Source organism: Astatotilapia calliptera, chromosome 8, assembly GCF_900246225.1.
Source record: "Astatotilapia calliptera chromosome 8, fAstCal1.2, whole genome shotgun sequence".
Lineage (NCBI taxonomy): Eukaryota > Metazoa > Chordata > Actinopteri > Cichliformes > Cichlidae > Astatotilapia > Astatotilapia calliptera.
Genome location: NC_039309.1, coordinates 17,841,258 through 17,856,502, shown reverse-complemented (window position 1 = coordinate 17,856,502; position 15,245 = coordinate 17,841,258). Strand labels below are relative to the sequence as shown.

At 41.5% G+C, this 15,245-nt stretch overlaps 2 protein-coding genes across 3 annotated transcripts; one reads left to right on the top strand and one right to left on the bottom strand.

Moving 5' to 3' along the window:
• The first annotated feature begins 1,211 nt into the window (after nt 1-1,211).
• phf5a (PHD finger protein 5A) lies at nt 1,212-3,933 on the top strand. Its single transcript, XM_026177210.1, has 4 exons — nt 1,212-1,386; nt 1,655-1,678; nt 3,473-3,639; nt 3,747-3,933. The coding sequence occupies exons 1-4, from the start codon at nt 1,218-1,220 to the stop codon at nt 3,834-3,836; spliced, it is 450 nt and encodes a 149-aa protein (XP_026032995.1). The 5' UTR covers nt 1,212-1,217; the 3' UTR covers nt 3,837-3,933.
• A 1,868-nt stretch (nt 3,934-5,801) lies between these two features.
• Nucleotides 5,802-14,824, bottom strand: tefa (TEF transcription factor, PAR bZIP family member a). 2 transcript variants are annotated; one of them, XM_026177208.1, is made up of 5 exons: nt 14,604-14,824; nt 9,514-9,903; nt 8,859-9,079; nt 7,920-8,131; nt 5,802-7,381 (listed from the first exon to the last, which is right to left on the bottom strand). In XM_026177208.1, the coding sequence occupies exons 1-5, from the start codon at nt 14,677-14,679 to the stop codon at nt 7,360-7,362; spliced, it is 921 nt and encodes a 306-aa protein (XP_026032993.1). In that variant the 5' UTR covers nt 14,680-14,824; the 3' UTR covers nt 5,802-7,359. The 2 variants fall into 2 exon arrangements, with proteins under 2 accessions (XP_026032993.1, XP_026032992.1); XM_026177207.1 differs by lacking the exon at nt 14,604-14,824 and adding an exon at nt 10,705-11,403.
• Nucleotides 14,825-15,245: the final 421 nt, after the last annotated feature.

The following is a 15,245-nucleotide window of genomic DNA, read 5'->3' as shown; positions in this document are numbered from 1 at the left end:
AAAATAATGGTTGCCACACGAAATATTGCTATTTTGGGGGACAGTTTGGACATTTTCACCTAGGTGTGTACTCACTTTTGTTGCCAGCGGTCTAGATGTTGAGTATGTTGTATGTTGAGTTATTTTGAGGCGACAGCAAATTTACACTGTTATTAGAGCTGTACACTGACTACTTTACATGACATCAATGTGTCATATCTTAAATTTTTTCGATCGTGGCTCAAGAGTTGGGAGTTCATCTTGTAATCGGAAGGTTGCTGGTTTGAGCCCTGGCTTGGACAGTCTCGGTTGTTGTGTCCTACTTCACCTGTTGCCTACTGGTGGTGGTCAGAGGGTCCGGTGACGCCAGTGTCTGGCAGCCTCGCCTCTGTCAGTGCGCCCCAGGGCACCTGTTGCTACAATGTAGCTTGCCATCACCAGTGTGTGGATGTGTGTGTGTGTGAATGGGTGGATGACTGAATGTAGTGTAAAGCGCTTTGGGGTCCTTAGGGACCAAGTAAAGTACTATACAAATACAGGCCATTTACCATTTAACATATTTTCCCATGAAAAGATCACCCCACAATGGAAACAATTAAACCTTGTTGGCAGAAGGAGGTGAAGGAGTCAAAGAGTTTTGGATGGACAGCAACCCGGAAAACAATAGAAATCCAAATAGATCAAATTAATATTAGGCTGCTAAAGGAGATCAAGTTTAACTGTCAGTATTAGCAAAGCTGAAATGAAGAGTACGATAAAAGAGATAATGTGGGAAATAGGGCAAAAAGCTGTGGGAGGAGGAGAGGACAGGGAGATGGTTTTATTCCATTCAAAGGAAAACAAGAAACATGAGAAGCACAGGGAGGACCAGGAGAGAGGAGACAATAATATCTTGATTCAGATTTGGCCACACTGGATTAAACAGTACACTGTTCATTATAGGGCAACGTCAAACAGGGAAATGTAATCGCAGTGGAATAAATTAAACCAAAATCAAAATTATCAGGAAGAAAGAGCACAACTGATTCAAAATCTGGTGGGGATTAAGCTAGATATAAAGGATTTATTGCAAAGGAATTCTAGATATGAACGTTTTATGGCTTTGTTTCAGTTTCTAAAAGAAACTCATTTGTATGAATGGATATATATATCCTGTAGTATTTATTTATTTTATTTATTTTCCGATTATTTGATATGAGCGAATTCCGGCCCACACTCCAAGCCAGTTGGTGGCGGTAATGCACCACATCGTTGTTTGCCAACTGCCAAAAAACGACAAAGAAGAAGAAGAACCAGCTGCAGCAGCAGAAGAAGAAGAAAAAGAAAGAGAAGCGTTTTACCTACGTAAATCGAAGATGGCTAAACATCATCCAGATTTGATCTTCTGTCGAAAACAAGCTGGTGTTGGTAAGTTTGGACTCATTTTACGTTTCAGTATTCGGCACAGTGGATTTTGCTGCAGTCTGGAAGTCCCTTGTTGTTGTTTTGTAGGTCATAGCGTTAGCATCCATGCTAACATGGCGTGGATTTCATTGAAAATGTGTTAGCCTGGAAGTGTCTGCAGGTCTGTGGGCTCTGGTGGCTAGAAGGGTATCGTAACTAGAAGAAAGTGGGGTTTGTTTTTTGTGTGAATTCCTGTCACATTGACTGACTTTGTTTCGTTTCTATCCCGCAGCAATCGGGAGACTCTGCGAGAAATGTAAGTGTTTTATCTGTGAGGAATATCTGGAACAACTAACGGCATGTATTTTAAACTAGTGTTAAAGTCTGTTTATGTCATATTTTTGTTTAATTTATTTAACTTCAAGTTTAATCACCTAATTGTATTTTTATAACCACGTTCATAACAATCAGTATTTAATCTGTGTGGGTTTTTTTTTATTTATTACACCAGTAATATTTACTTTTTTAATGTATGTTAATTATTTTTTTTGATATAAAAGAAAAGACAAAACAGACACAAAAACAATCCCCCCCCCCCCCCCCCCAAAACAAAAAAACCAATAAAACAAAACAGACAACACAACAACAAGGGCAAAAACACACATATAATGCAAAAGATTACACTGCAACAACAAAAATACTACTTCAACACTGACAATAAACAGAAATAAAACGCTATGGTGGTAGACTGAATTATTTGCGATTGATCAAAGAGAGCTTTGTTTTAATACATGATCTAAAAATGGCTGCCACACAACAAAGAAATTACTAAGATTGTCCGCTAATGTGTTCCTAATCCTCTCCATGTGCAGTAGAGCAGTCAGTTCTATTAGCCACATTTTGAATTGAGGTACAATATCCGACTTCCAGAGAGTCAAGATAATTTTCTTAGCAATTACTATTCCGAACAAAACTGTAGTTTGTGCAGCAGAGCTGAGGTGTAAAAGGGAAGAGGAAGATCCAAACAATGCCGTTATTGAGTCCGGATCTAATGTGCAATTGTAGATATCAGAAAAACATTTAAAAATGTCCAACCAATAGTTATGCAGTTTGGGGCAAGTCCAAAATAAATGAGTGAGAGCCTTCTCCAAGTTTACAACGATCACATATCGGACTGATAGAAGGAAAAATCCTATGCAGTTTAGTTTTTGAGTAATGAAGTCTGAGAATTACTTTGAATTGAATTAACTGATGCCTTGCATTTATAGAGCAAGAATGAATCTTACTCAGACTCCTCTCCCACACCTCATCTCCAATTTGCAAACCAAGCTCCTCCTCCCATGCCATCTTCAAAAAGTCATATTTAAAATTTAAATACTCTGAAAAAGCTTTCACAAAACCAGAAACCAACTTTTTAGAATCCGGGGAGCTCAGAAGGAGTGTAAAAATTGACCCCTCTCCCGGAAGAGATGGAAAATTAAGAAACTATGTTCGTCAGAGTATTCTTATCTGTAAATAATGAAAAAAATGTGACGCAGGGCGAGAGAACTTGTTCTGCAACTGAGTAAATGATGCAAATTGCCTGTCAATATATAAGTCTTTGAGAGTAATAATACCTTTCTGTGTCCAGACCTCAAAAGAGGCGACTAAACATGAGGGTGGAAATGCATGATTACAATATATTGGTGTATGGATCGAAGTGTCTGGTAGAGCACAACCTTTTTTGATCTGACTAAAGATTTTAACGCAGTTCGAAACTATAAAATGATTGACCTTGGTTCGCTGATTAGAGGACGAAGAAAGAAGAGCAGGGAGGGAACTATTCTCAACCCCACCACTCTCTATGACCACCCAGGGGGTGTATCGGCAGACATGACCTTTTTGCTTTTGAAAATAAGTCAGAGTATAGATGTTAATCTCTAGTTTTAATCATTGATTTTATTGCTGTTGTTTTATTTGTAAACTCTACAGTCAACATAGTCACTATATCTGTAAATTCCTATTGTCTCAGCTATTTAGTCCAAAAAACCCCAAAATGCACAAACAAGTCTAAACTCAAATTCCTCCGGTGTAAGTTTAAACCTTTCTTCTTCCTCTCTTCTCTGTCCAGGTGATGGAAAGTGTGTCATCTGTGATTCCTACGTCAGACCCTGCACACTGGTGCGTATTTGCGATGAGTGTAACTACGGCTCCTATCAGGGGCGCTGCGTCATATGTGGGGGGCCTGGTGTGTCCGACGCCTACTACTGCAAAGAATGCACCATCCAGGAGAAAGATGTGAGTTTCCCGCTCCTCTCTTCACTTTGACACCGGATACTGAAGCAGCAAAATATCCAAGAGACTTGTTCTTTAAGATAAAAAATGTCTTTCTCTTCTCTCTCCAGCGAGATGGATGTCCTAAGATTGTAAACCTGGGCAGCTCCAAAACAGATCTGTTCTATGAACGAAAGAAGTACGGCTTCAAGAAGAGGTGAACGCGACCACGACGACCCAGTGCAACGTTTAGTCTTTCAGATTTTCTTTAAAACTCACAAAAAAACTTTTGTTTGATTTGTCAATAAAACTCAATTTTGTACTTTTTTTCTATGACTGCTTTGTTAGCGTTCAAGGTTTTTAAATAATCAGTGAACACGTCACAAAGATGGGCAATTAAAGAGCTGGAAAGACCTGAGCTGTTACCATTAATGGTATAAATACTCCCACTTTCTGTGGACCGCTGAACACAGGGGGCAAGAGCCAAAATGAAATAACATTTTCATTGTAAAAAAATATCGTTTTTCTTTTTTGTTTTTTTAAACGTAAATCTGTTTTTAGTAATCATTTAAAAAGGTACAGATGGGTGGCGAATAAAAGAAACCCCCTTTGACCCTTGACCCCTTTCAGTGAGGGGCTTCAGTCTCTCTTATATTGTGGTTTGGGTCCATGTACAGCTGAGGAGTATTAGTTACCTTACACGAAAGCAATGATTGCGATGATTTCCTGTTTCTTATACTCTGATTATGCGTGCATACATGAAACTCCACTAAACACATCTGGTTAAAAAAAAAAAAAACTTTATAGGAAACGCCACAAAATTTAAATGGTAAATAAATGGTAAATGGCCTGTATTTATATAGCGCTTTTCTAGTCCCTAAGGACCCCAAAGCGCTTTACATATCCAGTCATCCACCCATTCACACACACATTCACACACTGGTGATGGCAAGCTACAATGTAGCCACAGCCACCCTGGGGCGCACTGACAGAGGCGAGGCTGCCGGACACTGGCGCCACCGAGCCCTCTGACCACCACCAGTAGGCAACGGGTGAAGTGTCTTGCCCAAGGACACAACGACCGAGACTGTCCGAGCCGGGGCTCGAACCAGCAACCTTCCAATTACAAGGCGAACTCCCAACTCTTGAGCCACGATCGCCCCATAAAGAGTCGCTGAAACTAATACAAGATGTCAAGCCTGTTAAAAACCAAATAAGAACATATATCTATTTTTTAACAATGGTGATCAGCTCTTCGGTAGAATTAAATTTTATTCATACAGCGCCAAATCACAACAACAGTTGCCCTATAGTGTAAGGTAAACTCTGTACAATAGCCCCAGCCATCAGATGACCCCATATGAGCTAGCACTTAGCAACAGTGGGAAGAAAAAACTCCCTTTTAACAGAAAACCTCCAGTTTCAGCTGTGGGTGAGGGAAGGAAAAAAGACAAAGGAATCAATCTGACATATTGCAGTAATATGTGAGATACTGAACATGTTTACTGACATTTCCTGTAGTTTCTCTCAGCAGCACCACCTGGGTTGCTTTAGGACGGGGTGGGAAATCCAGGCCTCGAGGGCCGGTGTCCTGCAGGTTTTAGATGTGTCCTTGATCCAACACAGCTGATTTTAATGGCTAAACTACCTCCTCAGCATGTCCTCGAAGTTCTCCAGAGGCCTGGTAATGAACTAATCATTGGATTTAAATGTGTTAACCCAGGGTAATATCTAAAACCTGCAGGACACCAACCCTTGAGGCCTGGAGTTCCCGACCCCTGTTTTAGAACATCCACCTCCTCAAACTACTCTGAGATAAGCAGATTAGTTAGAGGCTCAGTGCGTCACAATTTCAACAATAGCTTTAAATCTGTCAAGAATCAGAATAGTCATTTTCATTCACTCAAATCCATTGATGACCAAAAAAGTCCAGTGAACTAATGTGCCCCCTGTTCCTGAGGTATGGCCTTAAATAACATCAAGAAAACTTGATTTTAATTATTTGATCTTAAGAAAATTGTGTGAACCCTTATAATTTATACAAAGTTGTGGTTTATGAGGTCCAGATGATTCTCGGGTTCAAGTAAACGTTTGTACCAAAGTTGAAAGTTGTCCTTCCAGGTTTTCCTCAGATCCTGCAGTCATGACAATAAGATGGCATAAAAAGAAACAAGAGACTCAAGGAGTTCGGTCTACAAGGCTTTAATCTTACATAATGTAAATACAAGACAAAAGCTTGCCACACTCAAAGATGTTTCTTTACAAAGATGTAACCAGAAAGGTTTAAAAGAAACCAAAAACAAAAAAAAACCCCACACAACAAAGTTAGCTAAATGACCTGTTCCTGAGAAGCTGCAACAACCATTGCAACAAAAAAAAAAGAAAAAAAAAAAAGCTTGGAGTGAAACAATTTTCTGTTAAAGAGGTCTGGAATATTTACACAAAAATCCTACTTGTAGTTGTACTTCACAAAAATGCACACGCCCACTCATTAAGAGGAAGCTGTTTTTTAAAAAATGGAAAAAAAAAAAATTGTAAAGAACACAATGTTCACTTTTATTTAGGTTACAAAGTGAGAACAGTTATAGATGTGGAAGCCCTGCAGCGAAAGAGAAATAAACCGCTTTCCCTTTTTTGTCAAAAGTGGACAGCAAAGTAACCGGCGGGTAAGTCACAGCTGTAGTTTGGATGCAAAGTTAACTGTACACTGGCAGACTGCTCGCTGCATTGAAATGGCTTTAGACGTAGAAAACACTCAAAGGGTTTAAAGAGGCGTCCCACAACAGTCTGTGTTACCGAGACTGAAGAGACACTGTGCGTTTCGACAGAAAACCTGTAATACGGAAGCAGGTGTAAATGGTAAATAAAGATTCTTCAAAAAACTCAAATAGCACTGTATGTATGGTCTATGATGCTAAATACATTTTAATGTATTACATTAGCCTGAGTTATTTACAGTGCATGCATCAGTAGACTCTACACAGACACTTCTGAAGTGTTGCTGACAGAAAATGGACGAGTCCACATCGACAACCCGCAGAGAGGCAACAACTCTGTGAGGGACACAGCACGAGGGCGACAAGCACAGAAACAGGGAGGACTAAGCGTTTATGTACAGCTCTGAGCCGCCGCTAGTAGAAAGCTCATACATGAAGAAAAGTGAACATGGCTGCTTTTTTTTTGTTTGTTTTTTCCTGCCAAGTCACAGAAATCCCCTGAAGAAGCTTTTAGGTTATTGGAAATGTCACAGTCAAAAAAAGAAGTCTTTGTGGGTAAAGAAAAGCCCAACTCTTTGCACAATCTCTTATATTATGATATAAAACTACTATGAAAACTGCTGGAAGCAACCTGCAAACCCCAATAGGGAAGCCATGTAGCCTAAACCATTACATGTGCCACCTAAAAAACAAAACCAAACCTACTGTATGTAGAAATCAAAGCCCGAACATCACAAACAATCTCATCTCAGCATCAGTCGTACAAAACATGATAAAAAAATGACACCTCAGAAGCGAGGTGCACCAAAGAAGCACTTGAATATCCTCACACACCCCTCTCACTTGCACAGATGCTAAATATAATAATAATGATTTTAAAAAATTTGATATCTTAACATGCTATAACATCTCGCTGGCAGCATCGGCCCTCACACATGCTCGTCTGTTCTTCATCCTCTTCTTCCATGTAACAACCAAAGGATTTATTTATTCATTAGGAAAAATAAATGAATAAATCAACTGTTGTCTATTCGTCATCTGGCACCGCTCTTAAAAGAGAAGAGAACAAGGATGAATGACAATGGAAGGAAGGGGGGAGAAGAGAGGCCAGTATTAAGCAATGTTTCCATCAGCAACTGGCAGCTCTGAAGGCTGGTGTGTGGGACTACCAAGAAGTTATTGTAAAGTAGAATATCCAACATGAAGGCTGAGTGAGGCTTTAGGCTCCTCTCCCTTTACCTTCTTAGGTACCACATGGAAGGAAAGCCTCTGCTGTTTTACTCATTCTCACGTTATTGTGACTCAAATGAAAGCAGGTTTGTTCACCAAATACACTCACAATTATTCAAATCAAGCCCCCTGACGGACTTTCATCACAGTGTAGGCTATACAGGGGTCTCATTCTCCCCTCTTCCTCCCCCTCTCTTACAGCTAAGGCCATCCCTCTCTTCAGCGGTACGGTAGGTTTGTATCCGGTCACATGGCAAAAGATCAGGTCTTAAAAATATCTATCTTTCTAAATATTGACACTGTTCGGTTTGCATGTCCTTTTGTGTATTTCGCATGTGTGTTTTCCTCGTCCCTTACAGTGGTCCGTATTTGTTTTCATATCGCCCCACAACGTTCTTGTAGCGGCCGCATTCCTTCCGCAGCTCGGCCACCTCCGTCCGCAGCGCCGTGTTCTCACGCTCCAGGAACGCAGCTCGGACAGTGATCTGGTTCTCCTTCAGCCTGCGGGCGTCGCGGGAACGTTTAGCCGCCACATTGTTCTTCTTCCTCCTCTGCCAGTATTTCTCATCCTGGGGGAGCAAAACAGAAAAGAAACAGCTTGCTTACTGTGTGTTCTTTATTCTAATCAACGCACTTCAGCCTGAATCTCACCCATGTTTGCCTAATCCTGCAAATATGGCTGACAGCCAAGCTCCTTTGTCCCTGTAAACAAAACCAGCGTTCTTCTCGAGGAGCAGGAAGCAGGGAAAAAAACTGATTTCAAGATTATAACATCGCTGAGTCATGGTGAGTCGCAGAACTCAACAGCAGATCCTTTTTCAAACCTCCAACACTGATGAAATTCCAAACCGCACAAAGATAAATAGAAAGTTTGTTTGTTTGTTTTTTTTAAAAACATTTCCTGTTTATTTCAGGCAGTGACTGTAAATGTTTTCTAGCGTTCCCGCCTTCAAAAATAAATGACATTTTTAAAAACAAGCTCACATGCCTCCCACTTTCATTTTTATCAGTTATTAACAGTAATCCCAAATTACCCCGATACATGCAAGTTTAGAGCGTGTATATTAGACACAGCATTGAATAAAGCGATGAGTGAATGATTAGAAAGTTGACATATAATTGCCAGTCTATTGGCATCAGCAATGTTTCTAGTGTGATTATACAACCCTACATGTTTGAGCTCCAACTGTCTTCCTGTTTTACCGATTTGCCACGAGGCACATAAACACAATGAAGCAGCCTGCTAGACTGAAAGCGCATTTTTTTGTGGTCTTCCTCATCCAGTTGCCAGCATACCTTCTGTTCGTCGGGTACAAACACCTTCTTGGCCTTCTTAATCATAGGCTGTGGCTTGAGATCACCTTCAGAGAACTTGTGTTTGCGCGGGTCAAACAGTTCGCCCCCGGGCACGCTCGACAGGACCAAATCTGTAGGATCTGGCTCGTAGTTGACCTCAACCTCAATTTCTTCAGGGATGATGGGCTCAGGAGTCACCCTGTCCTCGTCAGTGGTCACCTCTGAGCACACAGATAAGAAACAAAAACAGAAATATGAGACACCAACTGTAAAGTCTGCCATCTCCAGTATGCGGCTGCACCAGCTTCTATTTCTGCTGTCCCGCCAGAATAGTTACCACCCACAGCTTGTTTCAGGATTAGGTGACATTGTTAGATCACACCATATCCTGTTTCGCTAACATAGTGACACAACCAAATATGAAATATAAGCATGCATTATTACCTCTATTTAGGACAATTCCAGCAGGGATTTTATACTTCTTATACAATTATACTTATCTACAAACTCTGTATTTTTATCCTTAGATTTTGTCAGAGTAGCTTTGCATGAATCACAGTTCAAACTAAGCCTTATCTTCTGTAAGCAACTTCCTTCTGGCCCCCATAAACACTCTGCTCTCTCTGACATCATACAGGGCCAAGAGGAGCCTCACCTGTAACAACATCACAGGTGATGTCAGAATCACTCTTTGTGATGATCACCACTTCCTCCTGACTCTTGTCCAGCTCCTGAATGGGCAGCAGAGTCAATGGAGACACTAGCTTGGTGATCTTTGTCTGTGCAGAGGACGTAGCCTTTTGGTTCTCCGTCTTCATGGCGTCTCCTTCTGGCGTGCCCTTTAAGTTCTCCTCTGGTGACGTGGGAATGCCATTCTCCATGAGGAACTCCTCCAGGTCCATGTACTCCAGGTGGAAGCTCTCACCATCATAGGGGATGGTTTTCTCCCAGATAGCTGGGGTCAGAGCGGCCGAAGGACCCATGTCACTCCCTCCTCCACCCAGGTCATCGGTGTCTCCAAGACACAGCTTTTCCTTGTCGGTGTCTGAAACAGGAAAGATACACATGAATATACACAGAGACACACACATATGGAGTTTTCACAAATATTATATTATATATATTTTGCTTTGACATAGAAAACATGGCTTTATAATGTATTCAGTGCTGAGAAAGAAGATTTTTTTTTCTTCTCTCTGTTTCTACCCCAAACTATCCAGTGTGTTACAGTAAAATCTCCTCCCCCTCCCACTATCATCTGTCACTGTTCTGTAGAAAACTATTTTAAGTACCCTGACACCACTACATCCAGTATACAGTACAACAGCAGCAACAGTGAACGCCATTTAAGATGACTATGATTCAGTTATGCGGTTTTTAAACTGAAGGACTCATATCCACAGTAAACACACAGTGAGGGGGGAAAACAACCAGGCCGAGAATGTTATCACGCTTATTTAAGTTCTTATTCACTTAAAACCAGGTTTTATCATCAAAATATTACTTTGTTTTAACCGGAGAAAGAGTGCCTCCTGTCAACAACAGCAAAATAATTGCATTTAAACTCAGGGGCGTGTCTAGAAAAGTCTGGATGCTGAGCAGAATCGGACCCAGGAGAAAAGAGGAGGCCTTTCTAGGGTACATAGCGACTGCAGCTAGCGCTGCAAAATTAATATGCCCTCAGAGGTGTTAGCACACGCAGCGCCAACCGTATACAGGCTGCTACACTGTTATGATAAGAAGACTGTTTTAATTATTATTTTTATTATTCGCCAGCCTCTTTATTCGGGTGAACTCGTTTTAGAGCCGACATCCGCCTCTTCCTCTTCGTCAGCTCTGCGCTTACCGTCGTCTCCGTCCAGTATATTCGGCGGAGGCATTTCCATTATTTTCTTCAAAACCAGCGGGAATGAACTCGGGGCCCCAGCGGCAGTCTCCACCGTGACGAGAAGTGGCTCTCCAGACATTTTTATAATTCTTTTTTATTGTCTCTTTATTATTCAAAGTTCACCGCGGAGCAAGTGCAAAAAAAAAGATGCAAACACGGCGGGTTAGCTCGTTAGCTTGATAACGCCAGCTCCTCAGCCCGCTGAACCGCCGTCACAGACTGCTTCAAAATCCACTGAATCCACTCAAACGAATTTTATCCGCGATAGCATCCACTAGAGCTTCTCTAACCCACTTCCTCGGTAACCGTGACAGTCGAAAGGTTTGTTTTTTAGAACAAACCGCGCCTCCTTGTGAAAAAACCTCCTGTTGGCTTTGTGTTGATTGGCCGGCTGAGTCTGACCTCATGAATATTAATATTACAGCGCGAGGGGGCGTGTTCCTGAAAACTATCTGCGCTCTCATTGGTTGACCGAGTTATATACATGTTCACCTAAATAAGATATATAAAAAACTATTGCAACACGTATTTTAACCGAGTTTTTTTCCCACCCTTATTCGGTTATTTAGCTTTCTTTCCAGTTCTTTTAATGTTATACGATCACATAAACACAGACAGCGAGGGTTTATAGCACCTTTTCTAAATTTACGAACAGGCAATAACTATAACCATCTAACCCAAATAAGATATTAATCAGAAATACTTGAAGATTATATTAATTGATATACTCTGACAGAAAAACCAAAAAGAAGAAAAAACTGCACAAAAAGTGGGACAAAAAGCTCGGATCATGTCCTGACTAGCAAAGCCTGCCCAGCTCACATGCAAACACACGTGCAGGTGCCGCTCTTACATATCGCCCGGTTTTGTCCAATGACGCCGCGATGTGTCTCTGTGGCTCACACGCAGGCGTGAGCAAGAAGGGCGGCGCTGCAGTGCCAAAGTATTATTGGGCTGAGGAGCAGCACCTTGAGGTTTAGTTGGTGTGGGCTATGCTGCTGCAGCTAAGCAGAAGACCAAGGGGCAAAGATGTGCATGTCTGTGCTGTACCGCAGAAAGCTTAATCACGATCGTGGTCGCTGATAATTGTCCCACATCGCCTTTAAGCATACAGTAAACATTTTTTTTACTCCTGGTGAAAAAAGTGGTGGTAAAAAATAAATAAATAAACAATAATCTGAATGATGTGGAAATTGAAGCAAATCATATCCTGCGGAGAAAGAAAGAGGATTTTTAAAATCTACATCCTGTTTTCTTATGCAAAAAGGCATTTAAATAGACACATGTTATTGCCCTCCAAAGTGTGCACTAACATGAAGCATTCAGTAAGGCAACCTATGAAAGGCAGCTACATGCATGCTTTCCTCACACAAGGCACAGTTTTATTGTCTTTAGTGGGAGAGGGAGTTTTTCTCCGTGTTTGTGTCACAGCGATAAAAACAAATACAATCCCCCAAGGTCATCTGCTATAGGTGGTCACACTGAACTTTGTCCCACTTATTATATATGCCACTTAACCACAATGATAAACTATTAGCTGCATTAACAAGTAGAACTAAAATCTTGTCTGTGCAAAATTAGGGAAACAAATTAGGAAAGTATCTGTTTGTGGTCTGTACAGCTCCATGTGATTTTAGACTACGGTCCAAAATAATAAGTGTGTGTAGAGAGTTTGCATTGGAGGTGCTGGACAAGACCCTATAAGAAACTAGTTTATTTGACCTTCATGTCATGTCCTCACATGTAGACAACTCCTACAACTTCCTAGTCTAAAACATACCCCAGCTAAGAGTGGGAGAGAATAAAAGCATCTTTACAGTCCTCGCGTCAAAATCTTTGGCTTTGGAGCAACACACACCAAGACGAATGTGAGATCTGATCCATCCTGGTCATTTGCGTCTGTCTCATGGTACACACGGGTTCTATTTATGATCAGTATGTACGACAGGCAGTGCACGCCTGAACGTTATTATATATGTCATCATAAAATTTCTACGTCCATATAAGGATCTGTTTTATACTGACCCTTAGTGCAGTCCTTCATCATCCTCGCTCTGCCCCTCTGGTCATGTTAAATATTAGAATACACTATTGTAACAGTGTATATAGGACAGAAAGTTTGAAAAGAATAAAAGGCCCAGCTAAAAGTTTGAGGATTTCAAAAATATAGCAATAAACCAAGGCTCAATTAATTTACACACAGCATCAATAATGCCTGTGCATAAACCAAAACGCTCTCTTTCGGTCTTTCAACACTTGGCGGAAGAATTTTCGAGCATGAAAGACATCAAAATTTTACTGGTAAGTCACACGTGAGTTTACAAAGAAGAAAAAGAAAAAACGTGAGCTGACCGAGCATGCTGCCTGACATGAAAGCAGTAAATCACCATCAAAGGTATTTTAAAGAAGGAACACAGCCCCTCTAGCAAGGAACAGCTGGTGAGTGGCTCATTCCCTGACCTCGATGGTGGGGAGGATTTAGTCTCTGATCAAAACTAAAGGTGGAAAATATGGAGCTCCTGAATCTCTCTAATGAAAGGTGCTCTGACTTGAGCTGCATTAAACTACTTAATTGGACACAGAGCAGCAGAGTACTCTCGCCTGCTGTAAATTTACCACTTGCTCTCTCATGGTCTGCAAAGACCAGTTCAGGGAGCTTGAGGTGGGGCTGCAGACCATCTCAGTTGTCACAGGACAACAGGCAGACTCCTTGACAACCATTCACGCCACATTCATTACCTATGGACAAGTTAGAGTCAACTGTCAACTAACTATTGATTCATCATGCTGCATAAAGGGGCAGTTCACCCAAAAATTACATTTTAAAGCACTTGGAGCCTGAACCTAATCTAACTTCTCTCCTACAACAACAAGTCAAACATACTGTGCAGCAAAGCAACAACAACAACAACAAAAGGACTGCTTTTGCTTCACGAGTCATGTTAGTACTGTGATGGCCCCATTTAAAAACTCAGCCTGAGTGACTACTGTGCAGTCCTGTTAAATGGGGCAGATTTAGTCTCAATTTGAAGATATTATATCTCTGTGATCACTTACACGGAATGAAAACAGAGTCATTGCGTCGACCTCAAACGCCACCCACGCTGAGATTGTTGTGTTTGTGTTAAACACAAAACCAAAACGGTCAGCCTAAATTATATGAGGCATCATCTCCCAAGCAGGCTCACTTAAAGGGGCCACAGTGGTCTCACACACCTGCATGTTTCAGCAGTCACATACCAAACATGCTTTCCTGACTGAGACGTTGTCAAAGTGCAATTGTGCAGCAACAAAACCACCACAGGTCACAGAGGATCAGTGGGTGTTAGATACTGATCTGATTTGCAGGTCGATCTGAGTCTGCTTACTGGAGCTTTCAGCCAAAAGAGGCGGTGTTACTAATCCGTTACAACCACGAATGACAGCATTTTTATTAGCCTGCAACGCGATGATCATTAAAAACAGCAGGTGATCTTATTTTAGGGTGTTTAGCTTTATCAACATATCTCCTCTTTCACACTAAGCGGTCTTTACCACCGCAATGAAAGGATCAGTACCTGCTTTGTATGTGTTAGAGTATCGTTTTTTAAATTATAAGTGTCTATTTAGTAATTTAGTCCACGTTTTCTGTTAAATTCCTCCAACTTTTAGCTTCTAAATCCAGCCAAGGAGAAGCTCCTTGCTGTCTCATGCGGCTCAGCTGACGAGGATTACGCAACAAACACACAGTTTGCGCAAAAGTTCCCGAATTTCCTCAAAATCAGTTTGTCGCTTCAGATAAACGATCTACGTGGTAAATCTGTCTCTTAATTTTCGGAATTTTAACTTAACCAGAGCTACGTTTGGCTGTCACTTACCATTGTCGTCAAAGTTTGGAAGAGCGAACGGATGCTCAAGAAGAGCCCTGAAAATCTCTGGGATTTCAGTGGTCATGTTTTCTCCTGTGAAAGTGCACAATCCTGGAGGCCCGGGCAGTGCTTGAACGGGTGTGAGCGCTCCCGAAAAACGTCGGGAAATATTAGAACTTAGGCAGGTCTCACACTCTGAACTCGGCCGAAATTACTTAACGCGGCCCGCCCACTCCAGCTCCGCGCAGCCAATCGGCAGCGAGCATTCCCACGCAATCGACGGAAAGAACGCCCATTGGCCATACCTTATGCTAATCACAGCGCTGCCAGCCAATCCTGGGCCGCACCTGTGTTAGCGAAAGTTTAAAAACAAAAAACAAAAAACGTGACCCATAGCGACCCGTTACGTTATAAGTCGGGTACAACTGGTTTTAACCCCTACATGCTCCCCACGAGTGAAGAGACTTTAGTACGATTTGAGTTCGGTGTTTTTTTGTTTGTTTTTTTTAAACATGGCGTATATTATCATAGAGTAACTCGCTTAGGGTCACCGTGTGGGGGACTTAGGAGCAAGCATGAGGCTAAATTTAAGCTAGCCCGCATTTACGTTCCAGTTATATGTCTGGAATAGCAATTATGTAAAGTATAGGC

Coding starts and splice junctions, on each gene's coding strand:
- phf5a (XM_026177210.1), top strand. CDS start 1,218: ATGCACCACATCGTTGTTTGCCAACTGCCAAAAAACGACAAAGAAGAA. Junction 1,387..1,654: donor TCGAAAACAAGCTGGTGTTG/GTAAGTTTGGAC, acceptor TCTATCCCGCAG/CAATCGGGAGACTCTGCGAG. Junction 1,679..3,472: donor CGGGAGACTCTGCGAGAAAT/GTAAGTGTTTTA, acceptor TTCTCTGTCCAG/GTGATGGAAAGTGTGTCATC.
- tefa (XM_026177207.1), bottom strand. CDS start 10,825: ATGTCTGGAGAGCCACTTCTCGTCACGGTGGAGACTGCCGCTGGGGCC. Junction 9,080..9,513: donor CACCTGTGATGTTGTTACAG/GTGAGGCTCCTC, acceptor CTGTGTGCTCAG/AGGTGACCACTGACGAGGAC. Junction 7,382..7,919: donor GAAAACAAATACGGACCACT/GTAAGGGACGAG, acceptor TTCTCTTTTAAG/AGCGGTGCCAGATGACGAAT.